At 35.5% G+C, this 16,135-nt stretch overlaps 2 protein-coding genes and 1 long non-coding RNA gene across 5 annotated transcripts; 2 read left to right on the plus strand and 1 right to left on the minus strand.

Annotated features, from left to right (window-relative positions):
• Positions 1-979: 979 nt before the first annotated feature.
• On the minus strand, positions 980-3,902 carry LOC108978048 (kelch-like protein 17). The gene is made up of 8 exons (XM_018948141.1): positions 3,863-3,902; positions 3,516-3,683; positions 3,092-3,449; positions 2,650-3,021; positions 2,278-2,576; positions 1,717-1,921; positions 1,263-1,346; positions 980-1,192 (listed from the first exon to the last, which is right to left on the minus strand). Exons 2-8 carry the CDS (start codon positions 3,659-3,661, stop codon positions 980-982), a joined length of 1,677 nt encoding a protein of 558 aa, XP_018803686.1. The 5' UTR covers positions 3,662-3,683; positions 3,863-3,902.
• Positions 3,903-6,540: 2,638 nt separating this feature from the next.
• Positions 6,541-8,319, plus strand: LOC108965585. 2 transcript variants are annotated; one of them, XR_001993118.1, is made up of 4 exons: positions 6,541-6,961; positions 7,315-7,523; positions 7,907-7,989; positions 8,051-8,319. It is a non-coding gene; the product is annotated as an uncharacterized LOC108965585 (long non-coding RNA). The 2 variants fall into 2 exon arrangements; XR_001993116.1 differs by having other exon boundaries at positions 7,315-7,519.
• Positions 8,320-12,426: 4,107 nt separating this feature from the next.
• On the plus strand, positions 12,427-14,849 carry LOC108978396. 2 transcript variants are annotated; one of them, XM_018948647.1, is made up of 2 exons: positions 12,427-12,490; positions 13,112-14,849. In XM_018948647.1, the coding sequence occupies exon 2, from the start codon at positions 13,795-13,797 to the stop codon at positions 14,524-14,526; it is 732 nt and encodes a 243-aa protein (XP_018804192.1). In that variant the 5' UTR covers positions 12,427-12,490; positions 13,112-13,794; the 3' UTR covers positions 14,527-14,849. The 2 variants fall into 2 exon arrangements, with proteins under 2 accessions (XP_018804192.1, XP_018804202.1); XM_018948657.1 differs by lacking the exon at positions 12,427-12,490 and adding an exon at positions 12,957-12,975.
• Positions 14,850-16,135: the final 1,286 nt, after the last annotated feature.

The raw sequence follows: 16,135 nt of genomic DNA on the forward strand, positions 1-16,135 counted from the left end.
AATCGGTGGAGTAGTTCCTGAGATATGGTTTTTGGTCCATAAGTGGGCGACGCCACGCCCTTTTTCAATTTAAAAAAAAGCCTGGGTGCAGCTTCCGTCTATCATTCCTTCGGTAAAATTTAGTGTTTCTGGTGTTTTTTGTTAGTCGGCTAACGCACTTTTAGTGATTTTCAACACAACCTTTGTATGGGACGTGGGCGTGGTCATTATCCGATTTCTTCCAACTCTACTCGTCACCCTAATCACTTTGGTATATATAACCCTATATCTGACTCTTTTAGTTTTAGGACTTACAAACAACCGTTATGTGAACAAAACTATAATACTCTCTTTAGCAACTTTGTTGCGAGAGTATAAAAAGAAACCAAAGTGTGAAAAAATGAAAAAGACAATGGTAATTGAAAACATAATTTACTTTCCCCTATTTATTTGAAACCAGACATTATTTTTAGCTTTATAGTTGCCGTTCTTGTGAATCTTCAGCGTTCCGCAGAGCTCTGAGATTTATTTGATCTTGTTTGTACAGTTCTAGATAATTGACTTCAATTCTGCATAAAAATCTAAAATTATTTCGATTACTTTATTTACATTTCATGTGACTGTTGAAAGAGCACCCTTAATTTTTGTGTCCAACACCACGCCCTTAAGAGCTGTTCCTCTCTTGCTCTCTTACATATTTTTCGTAAATCCAAGGATATAACATGCTCTTATAGATCAAGTACAAATATACATACTATATCTACGCACATACATATTTATTACACCAGTTGTCGTCAAACTGGTGGATTCAACCGATTTAAGAATGTGTCGCATATTACGGATTCCTAACTTTCAGTTCAAGCACCTTTAGCACCATCCCCTGCTTCCAAAATAATTATTTTTGTATGACAATAGTGAAGTTTTATATTATTTTTATAAGATAATATATTTTAAAAGATTCTGTTTAAACGCAAAACCGAACAATAATTAAATTTTTTATTCACAGCGACGACAGCAATGATTCAGGCACAACAAAACAGTTAAAAACTCCATTTTGGGGTAATGAGCCCCTTTCTACCCAACAGAAATTTTCCTCATCAAAGACTGATACACTTGATTTGTCAGCAGATTTAGACTGCCCACCAATAGCCCATAGTTTATTGTCTAGTGATATGCAAGACATATAACCATCGCCAACTTCCAAAGAGCAAAGCTGGGAAATGTTTTCAAGAATATTCAGTTTGACCTCAAGCGATTAGCGAAAATCAACTCAATATATGTACCTGTGACCATGTGTTTCGCTGAAGATCGTAACGTTCAGCACCGTTACGGCTTAAAACGTAAATGTGACCTCTATGTGCAGCTACCTGTAATATAAGAAGTAGCAATAAACCTTGTATTTAAATGTAATTGAGTTAAGAGGGCTACTAAACAAATCAGTGACTTTTAAATTAGACACTTTTGGTAATTTTTATTGTAGACGAGTTAGTTTTGCTGGTTTTGAAAACTTTAGGGAAGGGTCGCAACGGTGAAATCAAACGAAACCTCTCAGTACGTATTTTACAAATAAATTTGAATACGAATAATATAGTAAAAGAAATCTATCGAGTCGAATGTTAATATTTAAACACTTAAGTAAAGTTGTCATATACCGTTCTTCGACTCTTCCTCATTCTACCAAATCATGACTTGATGATGTTCTACTAATATTAATAATTATATTTCAAACTAACTTACACTAGGTAAAAAGTGACTTATTGTCATATCCGCGCAAGAAGTCCAAGTATTCGAATCCGGATTGTGGCATTCGACGGATTTTAAATTCCAACCATTATCACAACCGCCAATTACGTAAATTTTACCATTTAATGTCACTGCACCTGCGTATGATCGTCCAACAATTAAGCTGGTCACAAACACCCAACCATCGGAAGTCGTATATCTGAAAACAAACAAAAGCAATGAAAAAGGAAGGCACATTTTTAAACTGAAGCCTCAAAAGTGACACTTCGTCCCCTTGCATAGTCTATTAAAAAAAACTTTAAATTATTCTGAAGAAGTCGTTGACAATGTCAAAGGGTTAGAGTTTTCTAAAGTCAGATTCATTCAAAACATAATATTTAACTGAATTCCCTCCTTATTTCATGCCGAAGTAACTTATTTTGTTTCTCATCCATACTACCCTAACACATCTAGTCCAAAGTTCTTTCGCCGTTAAGCTTAAAGCCACCCTTTAATTGTTAAAGCTCACAATCGCTATTGTTAGGTAATGTTTTACAGATTCATTAATATATTCACCTTTCCACCGACGACAAAACATTACCATCACAACCACCAATCGCATAGATTTTATCATCTAATTCGACAACGCAGTGAAATGCTCTTGCTTGGTTCATGGCGGGCAAATTTTGCCATGTCTTATTTCGTATATTCCAGCTGCGGACGACGTTAAATGTGGCAACACTTTTACAACCGCCAATAAATAATAAATTCTCATCCTTTAAAATAGTTCTATAACATGCGTAATCGATTTTTATACTCGCATATTCCTGCCACTTATCCTCAGTTTTGTTATATTGCAGCAGCTTTGGATTCAGCTTTTCCAAAAATATTGTAAATACATTAATATAAGATTACCATTTTTGAACATAAGCCACAGTTTGATTTTACCTCTGAGCAAACCGCTAGGATCGTTTTCTCACCACAATTTGTAGCATTGATCCCACGTGGTTCTGTAAATCGCATATTTATCATTGGCCGTGCTTTAGGCACTCCGATCCACGATAACGCCTTGAAGGTCAGTAGCTCACATCCAGATAATGGCAGTATGTGTGTCAACAGAAAGTCCGCATCAAGTTGGGTAAGCCGGAGGCAAGCTATTAAAAGTGGCAGTTGCTCTTGACGCGCAGGAACATCGTAATTATACCAGCGTTGTATGGCATCGTAGGCATCTTCCTCACGGGTTATTTTCAAATTGTCAGATACCAGAATACGTTGCAATTTTTCTACATCAAAATTCAAAAACTCATCGCTTCGGCTGATCTAGTATTATTAGAAACAAAATTACACAGGTGTCGTTGTTGTGAGACATTACGTGTATATTTAGACTCACCTCCATGAAGTTCTGTGTCTCGTATTCGATGATTTTCTGCTTAAGAACTTCACATTTCGTTTCACGCTCTAGCGTATAAGCACCCTGTAAAGTGTATTCATCGATATGTGTCATGAGATAGTCCAAAATACTGTTTTTTGCATCGTCCAATTGCAAAGCGATTGCCGCTTTTAGCAGGGCAGCGACATTGTTAACGGTAATGAGAGCCTGTCCGGTGTAACAAAATGTTATTACATGCTCAAAAATATCGCTATCGATATCATTTATCTCGATGACTGGATTAGTGCCTTGATGGCCATTGAAAAGGTTCTCGAAGTAAGGACTCGCTGCTGCGAGTATCAATCGATGCGCGGGTACACTGAAAAGGAATTATGAATATTAATCTATATAATTTTATGTAAGCTGAGGACAAATTAATACTTACAGAGCCGTTGGGTTTGAAACTTTAAATGTCACATCGATCAGAGACTGCTCGTCGTAGAAGTTAAGTATTTTCGTCATTAGTTTCTCCATGAAACGGTTCTGCTCACTACTCTGAAGCGCAAGTATTTGGGAAAAAATCGTGCCCATTACTAGTCACTTAACTTTCCTTCTGTAATAAAAAATTACAATATTGTTTAAAATATTTCAACAAAATAAAGGCACCTGGAAGTTTTCTTCCAAGTTGTCTGGTGTACACTAAATCTGCGGCCGATCTCTGACTGACAGCTGTCCGCACATAGTAGAAACTGCTGCACTGTTTAAACTCAACAAAGATTTATCAGTCCTTACCTCTGGTGCGGGGAATTCAAACAGTCTTTCGTCAAGTCAGAAATCTTTCATTCTGATTTTATTTTTAAATTTGGAAGCCTTATATACTATTTTCCAAAAATATCCTAAATAACTAAATATATGTGTATGTTTATATGTATGTATGTATGTTGGCTATTGTTTGAAACTATGTTGTGTGGCCTTGGGTTTATTTTAATGTGCGTACATTTACAAACAGTTGCTAAAATGTATTGTAAGAACCCATAACTCTGCCATAATATTATCATATGCAAACATCTTATCCTTAGTAATGTTTGTGTTATTGTCTGTTGATTGCTATTGTTTCCCAGGACAATGCATTTTAAGTATGTTACTGTTTCTGTATATGTGTATGTATGTTCTATATATTTCAATACAGATACAGATATTTAATATTAGTGGACTGTATGTGTGTTTGTATTGCAGCATATTGTTTTTTGCTGCTTGACATGGGGTTGTTTTGAAGTGAACAATTTAATATATGTGTTTGAATACCCCCCACCAGAGGTAAGGAATGGTAAATCGTTGTTGAGTTTAAACATTTGGTTCTATCGAGCCTGAAAAAAAATATAAAAAATATGGGCAAATAAAATAAAGTAAGCCCTGTAATTAATATAAATACAGGCAAAATTAAATTGTAAGACGGGTATATAAATTAACAGATAATGCCCAATTTCCAATTGGGTACGAATGTGGTGAGGCCAATACAACATCTTGCCTCATCAGCAGATTGTGTGGGCAACGACCGCCACTAAAGCTTGCAGATTACGTAGACAGTGTTAATAGCCGACTGCGTAAACAGTTGACCAGCGTTGCTTGCACTATCACCAATTGGATAAACAATTGGATGAAGCTGAGTCAGCACGATACAGACGTCAAAGCCGGCAGCGTCGACTACTGGATTTGCTTTATTAGGTCTTAATGGTTAAGTTAGGGTTTAGGCTAAGTCAGATTTAAGTTAAGCTTAAGCCGGAGCACACGTCCTGGCCAATAAAGTTGATCACAGCATACATTTTCAATTCATACATTTTTAATTTATATTGCTTAAATAAAAATAGAGACTAAACGCAGTAATCTAACTGCTATCCAAAAGATATTCAGCGGCTGTGAGTCGAGGTACAGCAAGGTCCACCAGGCGACCAAATCAATATACCTCCAATGATTTCTTTGGAGAATACCAACAGTTACACAAATACGAAAAGTGTTGCGAAAAAAAATTATGGGTATAAACAGGACCAAAATTCTTGATGCCCAAGCGGATTTATCCGAAACAGTGTTGCACACGTCCAACACTTTTCCAACAAAGTCTGACATGACAAATAAATTCAAATCAGATACATTTGATTTGAGTCTTGGAATCTTCATATTCAAGAGGAAAATTCAATTCAAAAGTAATGGATGATCTCCACAAAATCATTACAATGAAAAGTAATGATATCAAACTTTTGAAAATATGTGTTTCTTTAAATGCATAATTTTCACACAAAGTACTTTTCAAATATTTTCTTGGATTTTAAAATTTGTATTTTGAAATAACGACGGAGTATTCTCAAACTTTGTAATGCGAGATTACAAGAAGAAGAGCCCGAAATACGTACAGTTCTCTTCAGCGTGATGTGCTGTTAGAAGATTTTACGATAGAAGAAGAACCAGAAGTTTTGTACCGATTTGACTCGGATTTAAAATGTACAAAAGTTCCAATCTTTTATCTACCTTGTATATATCTGTCTTCTGCTGAGGAAGAAACAGCAGAAGTAATAGAGGAAGACAAAAAACAAAAAAAAATTAAGTTGAAGAAGAAGGAGAATCTTGAAGAACTTCATAAACCTTCAAAAACTAAAGAAAACCCAACTGAATTGGTAGCTTGTCATCTATCTCTTCCGGCACGCTCACATTTTGGAGAAATGTGGAAAAGTGAAGTCCAGGTTAAATCGTTTGACCACATTTTGGAAGATGATGCTGTAACGTTTGAGAAGAAAGAGGAAATAAAAGTTTGGAACAAACCAACACAATTGCCGAGAAAGTGCAAAGATGTTTTAGGTGAGCCAAATTCGAACCTTATCAAAAACGGAAAAGATTTCGTAAATTATAAAAAGCAGGCAACAATTGCAGCTCGCAAAACTGCTAAAATGCAGAACCATGATTCTGCAACTAAAAACAAAAGGAAAGCACCTCAACGGACTAGTAGTCGACGAAACAGATGCACACCAACGCATCAAAATGCAGCAAAATTGGGCACAAAAGTCAAGGAATGGAGTCATCGATATTGCATACAAAAATCAGCGAAGGATGGAATCAGTCCAGAAGAGTATACAAGGATACAAAAAAAGAAACGTAAAATGAAAGGTATACCGTCGTCTAACGTCAAAGAGGAAAAGCCGCCAGGACACGAATTTGAAGAAATAGTTACGTGCAAACTATCACTGATACAACACAGGAAGGTGCATAGTCATCGCGAATGTCACTTAGTTGTCGACCATGACAGGATCGCAAGCTGTGGTCATATTTCCAGCAGTCACTAACAATAGCAATCATGCAATCAACAGACAATAACACAAACATTATTAAGGATAAGATGTTTGCATATGATAACCCATGGGTTCTTAGAATACATTTTAGCAACTGTTTGTAAATGTACGCACATTAAAACAAACCCAAGGTCACACGACATAGGTTCAAACAATAGCCAACATACATATATATAAACATACACATATATTTAGTTATTTAGGATATTTATTTTAATAGCTTGTCTTCGGCTTACCCAATTCAAAGTGGACTGTCTGATGACACAGATACAGCCGTTACCTGGATGTGATGTAGATAAGTGGCAGGAATATGCCAGTTAAAAGTCGATTACAGAGAGTATAGAACTATTTTAAAGGATGATAATGTATTATTTGTTGGCGGTTGTAAAAGTGGTGCCACATTTAACGTCGTCCGCAGCTGGAATATACGAAATAAGACATGGCAAAATTTACCCGCCATGAACCAAGCAAGAAGGAGACACTGCGTTGTCAAATTATGTGGTAAAATCTGCGCGATGGGTGGTTATGAGGGTACTAGTGAATCGGTGGAAAGGTGAATATATATAAATCTGTAACGAATTACCTAACGATGGCGATTGTGAGCTTTAACATTTTCAGGTTGACTTTAAGCATAATGGTGAAAGCACTTTAGACTAGATGTGTTAGGGTAGTATGGATAATAAACAAAATAAGTTACTTCGGCATGAAAAAAGGAAGAAATTCAGTGAAATGTTACGATCTGATTGAATCTGACTTTAGAAAACTCTAACACTTTGAGATTGTCATCGACTTAATTAGATTAATTATAAGTTTGTTTAATAGACTATGCAAAATGACGAAAAGCCACTTTTGACGCCTCAGTTTATAGATATGCATTATCTTTTCATTGCTTTTGTTTGTTTCCAGATATACGACTTCCGATGGTTGGAAGCTTGTGAACTGCTTAATTGATGGACGATATGACGCAGTTGCTGTGACTTTGAATGGTAAAATTTACGTTATGGGCGGTTGTGATGGCTACTGGCCATTAAAATCTGTCGAATGTTACAATCCGGATTTGGATGCTTGGACTTCTTGCGCGGATATGACAAACGGTCACAGATAACCTGGTGTAGGTTAGATTAAAATATAATTATTAATATTAGTAGAACGTTAATCAAGTCATGATTTGGTAGAATGAGGAAGAGTCGAAGAACGGCATATTACAAGGTTATTTAAGTACGTCTTTTACTAAAGACGAATGTACGTAATCGGAATTCGTATTCTGTTGAGAGTTTTAAAATTTATTTGTGAAATGCGTACTGCCGCTATAATAAGAGATTCCATTTGATTTTACCGCTGCAAGCCTTCCCCAAAATTTTCAAAACCAGCAAAAGTAACTCCGCTTCAATAAGAATTACCAAAATTGTCTAACTGAAAATAGTCACTAATTTATTTAGCCGCCCTGTTAGCTCCATTAAAACTAAATACAACATTTATTACTTTTTTTATATTACAGGTAGCTGCACATAGAGGTCACATTTATGTTTTAAGCCGTAGCGGTGCTGAAGGTTACGACCTTCAGCTAGAATATGGTCACAGGTACATATATTGAGTTGATTTTCGCCAATCCCAAACTGAATATTCTTGAAAAATTTCGCAGATTTGTTCTTTGGAAGTTGGCGGTGGTCAAATAGCTTGCGTATAGCTAGACAATAAACTATGGGCCATTGGTGGGAAGCCTGAATCTGTTGACAAGTCATGTGTATCAGTCTTTGATGAAGAAAATTCCTGTTGGGTAGTAAGGTGCTCATTACCCGAAAGTGAAATGCGTAACTGTTTTGTAGTGCCTGAATCCTTGCTGTCGTCGATGTGAATAAATAATGTAATTATTGTTCCCTTTTTCGATTTCACAAATTCTTTTAAAACAAATTATCTGGTGCTGAACGCTCTTGAACTGAAAGTTAGGAATCCGAAATATGAGATATTTTAACGAAAAATATGTAAGAGAGCAAGATTGGAACAGCTCTCTTAAGAGCGTGGTGGTCGACACAAAAATTAAGAGTGCTCTTACAACAATCACAGTTGCCATAATAATAGAAAGGTAAAAAAATAACACTAAACGAGAACAAAAATAATCGAAATAGTTTTAGATTTTTATGTAGAATTGAACGCAGTCATCTAGAACTGCACAAAAAGATAAAATAAAGCTCAAAGCTCAGCGGAACACTGAATATTCACAAGAACATAGTATTATAGTTTTGTTCACCTAACGGTTGTACGTATCACCTAAAACTAAGCGAGATAGATAAAGAGTTATATATGTAAATGATGAGGATGACGATGCTGAAAGTCTGTCTGTCCGTACGTGCAAACTGTAACTTGAGTAAAAATTGAGATATCTTGATGAAACTTGATATTAGGATTCCTTAGTACAAAAAAGATTTGCGTTCGTAGATATGTAGGTGTAATCGGGTCACTGCGACGCCCACAAATCGCCATTAGCCGAACACAAATAAAGTGCAATAACTTAGCTCAAAATAATATTTAAAACTGTAAATTGGTACAGAGCATCACAGTAGTAAAAGGCATCTGTGGGCAAAATTTTTTGAAAAAGACCCCGTGGCCCCGCCTTCTAATAATTTGAATTCTCCTTACATTCTTATGTCACAGTATTAAGATTATTAAAATCAGTCTACAACCACGCCTACTTCCCTTATAGCACAAATTTAAATTGCACTTGATTCCTTCAGTTTCCAGTAAACAAATCAAAAAGAAAATGACGACTTTGCACGATTAATGTCTTTAGTGTGTGCCACTTATGACCAAAAGTTGTTCAAGACCCGGGGTACCTATAGTTGACTTTTGATCGAAAATGTCGGTCAATGTGTGACATAAATAACTGAAATTAAGGGATAATCTTTCTCATATAATGGTATGTCAAAAATGGGTTGAATCGAACCAATACTTCCCTTAGTCGCCATATACTTAATATAAAGATTTTCTATCCTTGTGGGACCTTGTGCCGCATATGTATATCGACCAATATGTGAGTTATCCCAATGGAAATAAGAGATCGCGTTTTATTCAAAACAGTGTATCTTTTATCATGAAATAGATAAATTTGAGCGAAGACTTGACAAATAGCTATATATAGCTCCTATATAACTAATGCCAATATTTTCGAATATCCGGCTGATTTCACTCTATATGACTGGTTTTACACCTTAATGCATTTCCCTGGCTTTGATTATTGCAAGTTGCAAGAGTATAAATGTTCGGTTGTACCCGAACTTAGCCCTTCCTTACTTGTTATGCTTTTATTTACTACGCAAATTACAATTTCAAGGTTATTGGCGAACTTTTGTTTTGTTTATTTAATGTAGGACAAACATGAAGCAAAGATTTGAAGAGAGTTGACCAAGTTTCTAAATATCTACATATATTAAAATGTAACAAATGATATTTTCCTTAATCATATCGATACTTTGGGTGCATTGAAGCTATAAAACCCTTCACAGTTGCAACTTCTGCTGGCATAAAGCGTAAAAAAGTGCCTTTTTGTCAGTCAGTTTGTACATATTATATTGGCTTTTCTGACAAATGGGTGAATTATTGGAGATATGCACTTTGATATCTTTAAAACTGAAAAATTAGCTCTTGTAAGGGTGTAATAGTACATTAATCTAAGTATGTACTATACTGTATACAAACTTATTATTACCGTTGAAGTAACCTTTTTTTAGCACAAATAAACGCTGCAGTCTAAACATGTCAACTTCAGATTTCTAATTTCTAACAGTTTGCTTTATTTTTCTTGGTCAACAAAAAATGTACAGGAATGTGAAAGAAAAGCGTTTCTTTATAAATAAATTTTGACTTTTTTTGTGTATTCTCTGGCTTAACATCAACCCAGTGAGAAAACTTTTATTCGCAGATATAACAGATAAGGTGGTGACTTTCCTTTCGATTAATTTATTATTTCGCCGTAGGCGTCATTTTCGTTGATGTCCATGCATGCATATATAAATATACTCGTAGTACATACATATGTATATCATCGGTGTCCCTTTTTTGCGAATAAAGTGACGGTCAGTTGTCAAGTAAGTTGTACATCACGACTGACCTAACAAATGTAAATGTATTGGTGACCCATCCAGCATTTTCTTTTGTTGTCTAACTACCAACATGGAACGCAGGTTTTGGGACGACTTGTAATGAGACAACAACAAAGCAAATTATTTTCTGGAATGGTCTTAAAACAATTTCGCATTCTAATAATGCACTTCGCCTAATGAAGCCAACCAAGCTATAATATTTGTTAAGTCTCTGAAATATTAACTTCACACCACCCCTTAAAAAAAGTTCAGCAGTATTAAATTGCACGGGATTGGTGGCCACAACCCCAAGACGGGAGATGATGCGCTCACCAAAGATTGTCTTGTTGTAACTAAATGTCGTTCACATCAACATCCTCCAAATCAAGCTCGAAAAAGTTACTCATGATGGCTCTATAGGGTTCTCCATTGACCGTAACATTATGGTTGGCATCACTTTTAAAGAAATATAGACTAATGATACCCATTACCCATAGAGTAAAGCAAATAGTGACTTTTTGAGCATGCAAAGGCGTCTTAACATTAGCTTATGGATTATGTTCATTCTAAATGCGACAATTTTATTTACTAACTCTGGCCTACAAAAAAAATTTTTTGCTTTGGTGCAGCTCTGCGCGCATCCCACATTCCCGCTACTAGATGTTCTTTTCTTCTTTCTTATGAACAAGAACTGATATGGAAAATGTGTCTTATTTTCTCGTATCAACTCACAAAATACATCCAAAATCAGGTATAAAAGCTGAGGCACCAAAATGAGTGTCGGCCAGTGTAAATTATATACGTATTTAATAAAAAATACGTTTCATCGCTGAACAAATTTTTTTTGTGAATGTCGGAATCAGTGGATTTTGAAATCCCGCAAACCAAACTCCTTCCGCAAAATCTCCCAAAAAGTGAATATTAGAACCAAACGATTTCCAAATGTAGTTCCGGACTAAGTCTGATCATTATAAAATGCCAACGTAACTGAGTATACATCGTGTAACAACAATCAAAAGATCAATTCCAAAAAAATTATTGAGTATATCAGTACTGGAGCATGATATATTCAATAAAATTAAACGATACTGTGGCCATTGAAGGGACCTCTACTATAAGATACATTAACAGTCTATCGAAAGGGAATATTTTTTTTTTAGCCTTGGATATTTGCGATTTGGGAGAGTGTAAATTATTCTGATGGACCGAAGATCCCAGGCTAAGGTTGTCATTTTTTAAAGCTAATTACCTATTTTTGAAGATATGTATTTTCCAGGACAGAAATTAGAATATTCAATTGGTGCCTAAGAGAAACAATAGTGAAAGCATCATATTGCAGCCACATCTGCTACAGCTTTTTGTTTAGCTGGTTCTTCACTCTACTATTACTATATTTTGAAAACCGAACAAGCAAAATGCCGTAAATAAAGATAATATGAGCCGTTTCTTCTTATCAATGTGCATTGGTGGATTTTATATTTGAAGTAAGTACAAACATATTAGCCATAGGCTCTTTCACAAAATCGAACACCTCAACACCTCAAGCTCACCTCAAATAAAAAAAATTTTAACACAATGTTAAACTCTTTAACAACCAACGCTTGAAAAGTCTTTATCAAATGCATTAAAGAAATCTATTTGGAAAACAACAAATCCATGTCAAAAAGTTTTTGCATAAAGTAATAAGCCACTGACAATGAAAAAGTTGCTTTCTCGCTGAAGTATTTACAGATATGCCAAAAATAAAGGTGCAACTGGCAGGCAAAGTTGAAAAAGTTGGGGCCACATGCCCCCAAACACTGGAAAACGTGAAACGTGTCAGCTTAAAGTGGTAACAAAGTGTGACAACAGCTAAAAGAAACGAAAATGACAGAAAGAAAAGTATGAAAGATAATCGTGATAATAGAAACTACTCAAGCATTTAAAAGAGTGGACAACGCCATAGAGATTATGTCAATCCCAAGACTAGTTTTGTTTAAGAAAGAGGAAAATAACAATGTTTTTAGGTAAAATAATCATTTCCTTTCATTTTCCATTGTGTACAAAGTGGTTATTGGGAAAAATATTAAAAAAAGAAGTAACAATCCTTTGTTGTAGTTGACGATTACACTGGTAAACACTGTTTTTGTCACATGAACTTCGTTATAATTTTTATTTATGTTGGTGTACCTTCATTAAAAGTATATAACAGTTTTGTTTCTACGACATCCAGTTTTCTTGTGACAGCTACATATTCATTTCTGACCTCATATACATTTCTTTGTTTACATAACTGCATTTAGTCGACTGTGTAACTATTGTGTTTGCTAAATTACATTTGATTTACATTAGTTAGATCGTAAATATGCCACGAAAGTGTTTGAACAACACGGACAATTTTTGTTATGCGGATGACACACAGCGCTTAGATTACCATCATTGTGCAAAAACATTTTCAGCTTCACAGTCGTCAATAATTTAGCGTGCAAGAGAAGATAATTCCAAAATTTGTGTAGATTTTTAACTTCTTATATTTTAATTTGGTTACTGCTAAATATATTTAACAACTTTTGAAGTATTTATATATTTTTATATAATTAATTACTATTTTTAGCAGTATGAAGTAATAACATAAATTAAAACCATAGGTCATGCCGAAAAAGGGGGAAATTCGTAAGTGGAATGCAGAAAACATGCAAAAAGCAATCCAAGCTGTTAGAGCAGAAAAAATGGGAATATTGTTGGCATCGAAAACGTACGGTGTTCCATTTGCAACTTTGCACAGAGCTGCTCGTAGTGATAAAAAAAGTCGATGATGTTTTAACTACGCCGTTAGGCCAGAGACCGGTCTTTAGCAGAGACGTCGAATTGGAGCTGGTAAGATATTTAAAAGATATGGAGGCAAAATTTTGGTGGCTTACTTGTAGCGATGTCCGCTCGCTTGCTTTTCAAATAACAAAGCGCAACAATATTGTGAATCCATTTTCTATAACGATGGAATGTGCCGGAAGAGATTGGTTGCGCGCATTTCTGAAAAGACATAAGACTGAAATAAGCATACGCAGTGCTACTGGAACTTCATTAGACAGAATAAAAGGCTTCAATGAAGAGAACGTAAACAAGTTTTACAGTTTACTGGAAAACTAGTATGAAAGTTTGAATTTCCTCCAAACAGGATTTGGAACGTGAATGAGACAGGAGTGTCTATTGTGCAAAGTAGGCAGCCAAGAGACTTAGCTGCAAAAGGCAAAAGACAAATTGGATGCACGACATCAGCTGAGAGTGGATCTCTAATAACATTTTTTCAAGAAAAAACTTTTCTCCGCTTTTAATGAAACATGCTCCACCTGGCTCCGATTCTGCCTGTCACATATCCGGATGGATACAAATTCCAATATTTACAATGTGGTTTGACCATTTTATGCTGTTTACACATCCTTCTAAGGAGAACCCAGTCCTTTTGATCTTAGATGGTCACTATAGCCATACAAGAAATATTGAGGTTCTTGATAAAGCTCGTGAAAAAGGCGTTATAATTTTATCCTTGCCACCCCATTGTACGCATAAAATGCAACCTTTGGACAAATCCTTTATGGGACCTCTTAAAACTTACTATAATGAGGAAATAAGACGATTTAGGCGTGAAGAAGGCCGAAAGGTGACACAATTCGATGTTGTAGAACTCTTGGCAAAAGCTTATCTTAAAGTTCAAACTGCGCAAATAGCTATTAATGGGTTCAAATGTACTGGGATTTATCTATTTGATAAGAACAACTTTCAGGAAAGCGATTTTATTCATGAAAAACATCAAGCGGAAGACGCACAAATCAGAGATGAAAGCGATTTAGAAGAACCGATCGCTAGCACAAGTAAAACAGCCATGCAGCACTTAATCACGCCATGGGAGATCTCACCTCCACCTAAGCTGATGCAGAAAACTAGTTTGAGAGGTAAGCGTTCAGAAGCGACAATACTTACAACATCACCATATAAGGCAGCGTTGGAAATAAGCATCAAAAATGCTGAAAACCGCAAAAAGAAGAAAAGCGTGAGCGGGCAATAATGCCGAGTAAAGTAGCTGGGAAAATACAACGGTTAAAGCAGACTAGGAAAAGTGCATCAAGCGAGTCGGATAAAAGTTTGATATTACCCAGTTCAGACGAGGAATGTTGGGCAGAAAATCCTCCTACTAAGGATACCGTCTGCGCTTTTTGCAATAAAACCTTTGGGGCAGATGAGGAAGTCATGACTTGGACTCCATGCTTGCAATGCGACTTAGTTTGGGCACATAGCAAATGCCTCCCTAAACGTCAGGCAATATTCGTTTGCGCGTCTTGTGAATGACTTTTCAAATATTTTACTATGTATACCAACTATTAGAAATGCTTCCATACTTTATTGAATTTTTATTTGTTTCTTTTATAATATTATTTTGTTTTGTTTATTTTTTGTATAAAATATAATATATGAATTTTTGCTTTAAATAAGTGAATTAATTCAATTAAATAAAAACCATAATTTTTTGGGAATGGTTTGGGTAATTTGGTATGATATATCATATTAGCCGATGGGATATATCACATTACCACCACATTTTTACAAACCGACGTATTCGACTTTTTATAGTTTTAAACAAATATCTTCCTCAAAACTGAACAAAATGCAATACTATTTCGGAATATGTTGGGAAATGCCTGAACCCATCGCATTAATAGAAATTATACTAGTTTCCTTTTCAAAATGTTGATTAGTCATTGAAAAAAGTATGCCTATATGACAATACCCAAACTTACTCTAAGTGATTGTTATTTTTGTTTGACTCAAACAAAAGGTATTACTACCAAATCCAAACACACTATCCAGTATACAAACTTGTCTTCGGCCAAGACACCCATCCTACATAGGGCCGAACTGCCAGTGCCAATGCCTCCAAATCGATCAAAAAGTGAGAATTCTAGTCCGGAATTTGTTCTCAGTCAGCATAATAAGGTATCTGAAGATAGTGACTCAAGTTATCAACCGTCAACTTCAAAAGAACCGCACTTATTGACACAACGTGATTTAAACGATTTAGTACGTGATTTAAATCTCTCTAAAAAACAGGCTGAGCTTTTGGGGTCTAGATTAAACGACTGGAATTTACTTTCTCGTGGTAGAAAGATTTCTTCTTCTTCGACGTCGTGACGTTGAAATAACCCCTTACTTTTTACTGAAGGAGGTGATTTATCTATTGTAATCATGTTCCTGTTGTGATGAATTTTTTAAATTTCGAGTATGATCCAAGTCACTGGCGACTGTTTATTGACTCTTCAAAAAATAGTTTGAAAGCAGTGTTACTGCATAACGGAAACAAACTTCCTTCATTGCGGATTCCACATGGTTCCAGTGTTCGTAAAACCATCAAAATACGCTCTTGCTCTGATGAGTAATATTCCGCAAGAGAACATCATTTCAAATACTCAAGAGCRCAAGCTTAACTAACGATCTCATCACAAAAAACTCCTCAYGTATTTGGCTCACTCATATATTAGCATRAGCRAGCATTTTTAAAAKATAACTATTTGCCTAACGCATCATCTTTATTTTTATCGCTCTGAGTGTTCAAGTGATGCGAAAAATAAAACTCATCGTTTTCACTTGTCATTAGTATTGTCTCTTATTTAAAGAAAAAA

The sequence above is a fragment of the Bactrocera latifrons genome, unplaced genomic scaffold, assembly GCF_001853355.1.
Source record: "Bactrocera latifrons isolate USDA-ARS-PBARC rearing strain unplaced genomic scaffold, ASM185335v1 scaffold_1, whole genome shotgun sequence".
NCBI classification, from domain to species: Eukaryota; Metazoa; Arthropoda; class Insecta; order Diptera; family Tephritidae; genus Bactrocera; species Bactrocera latifrons.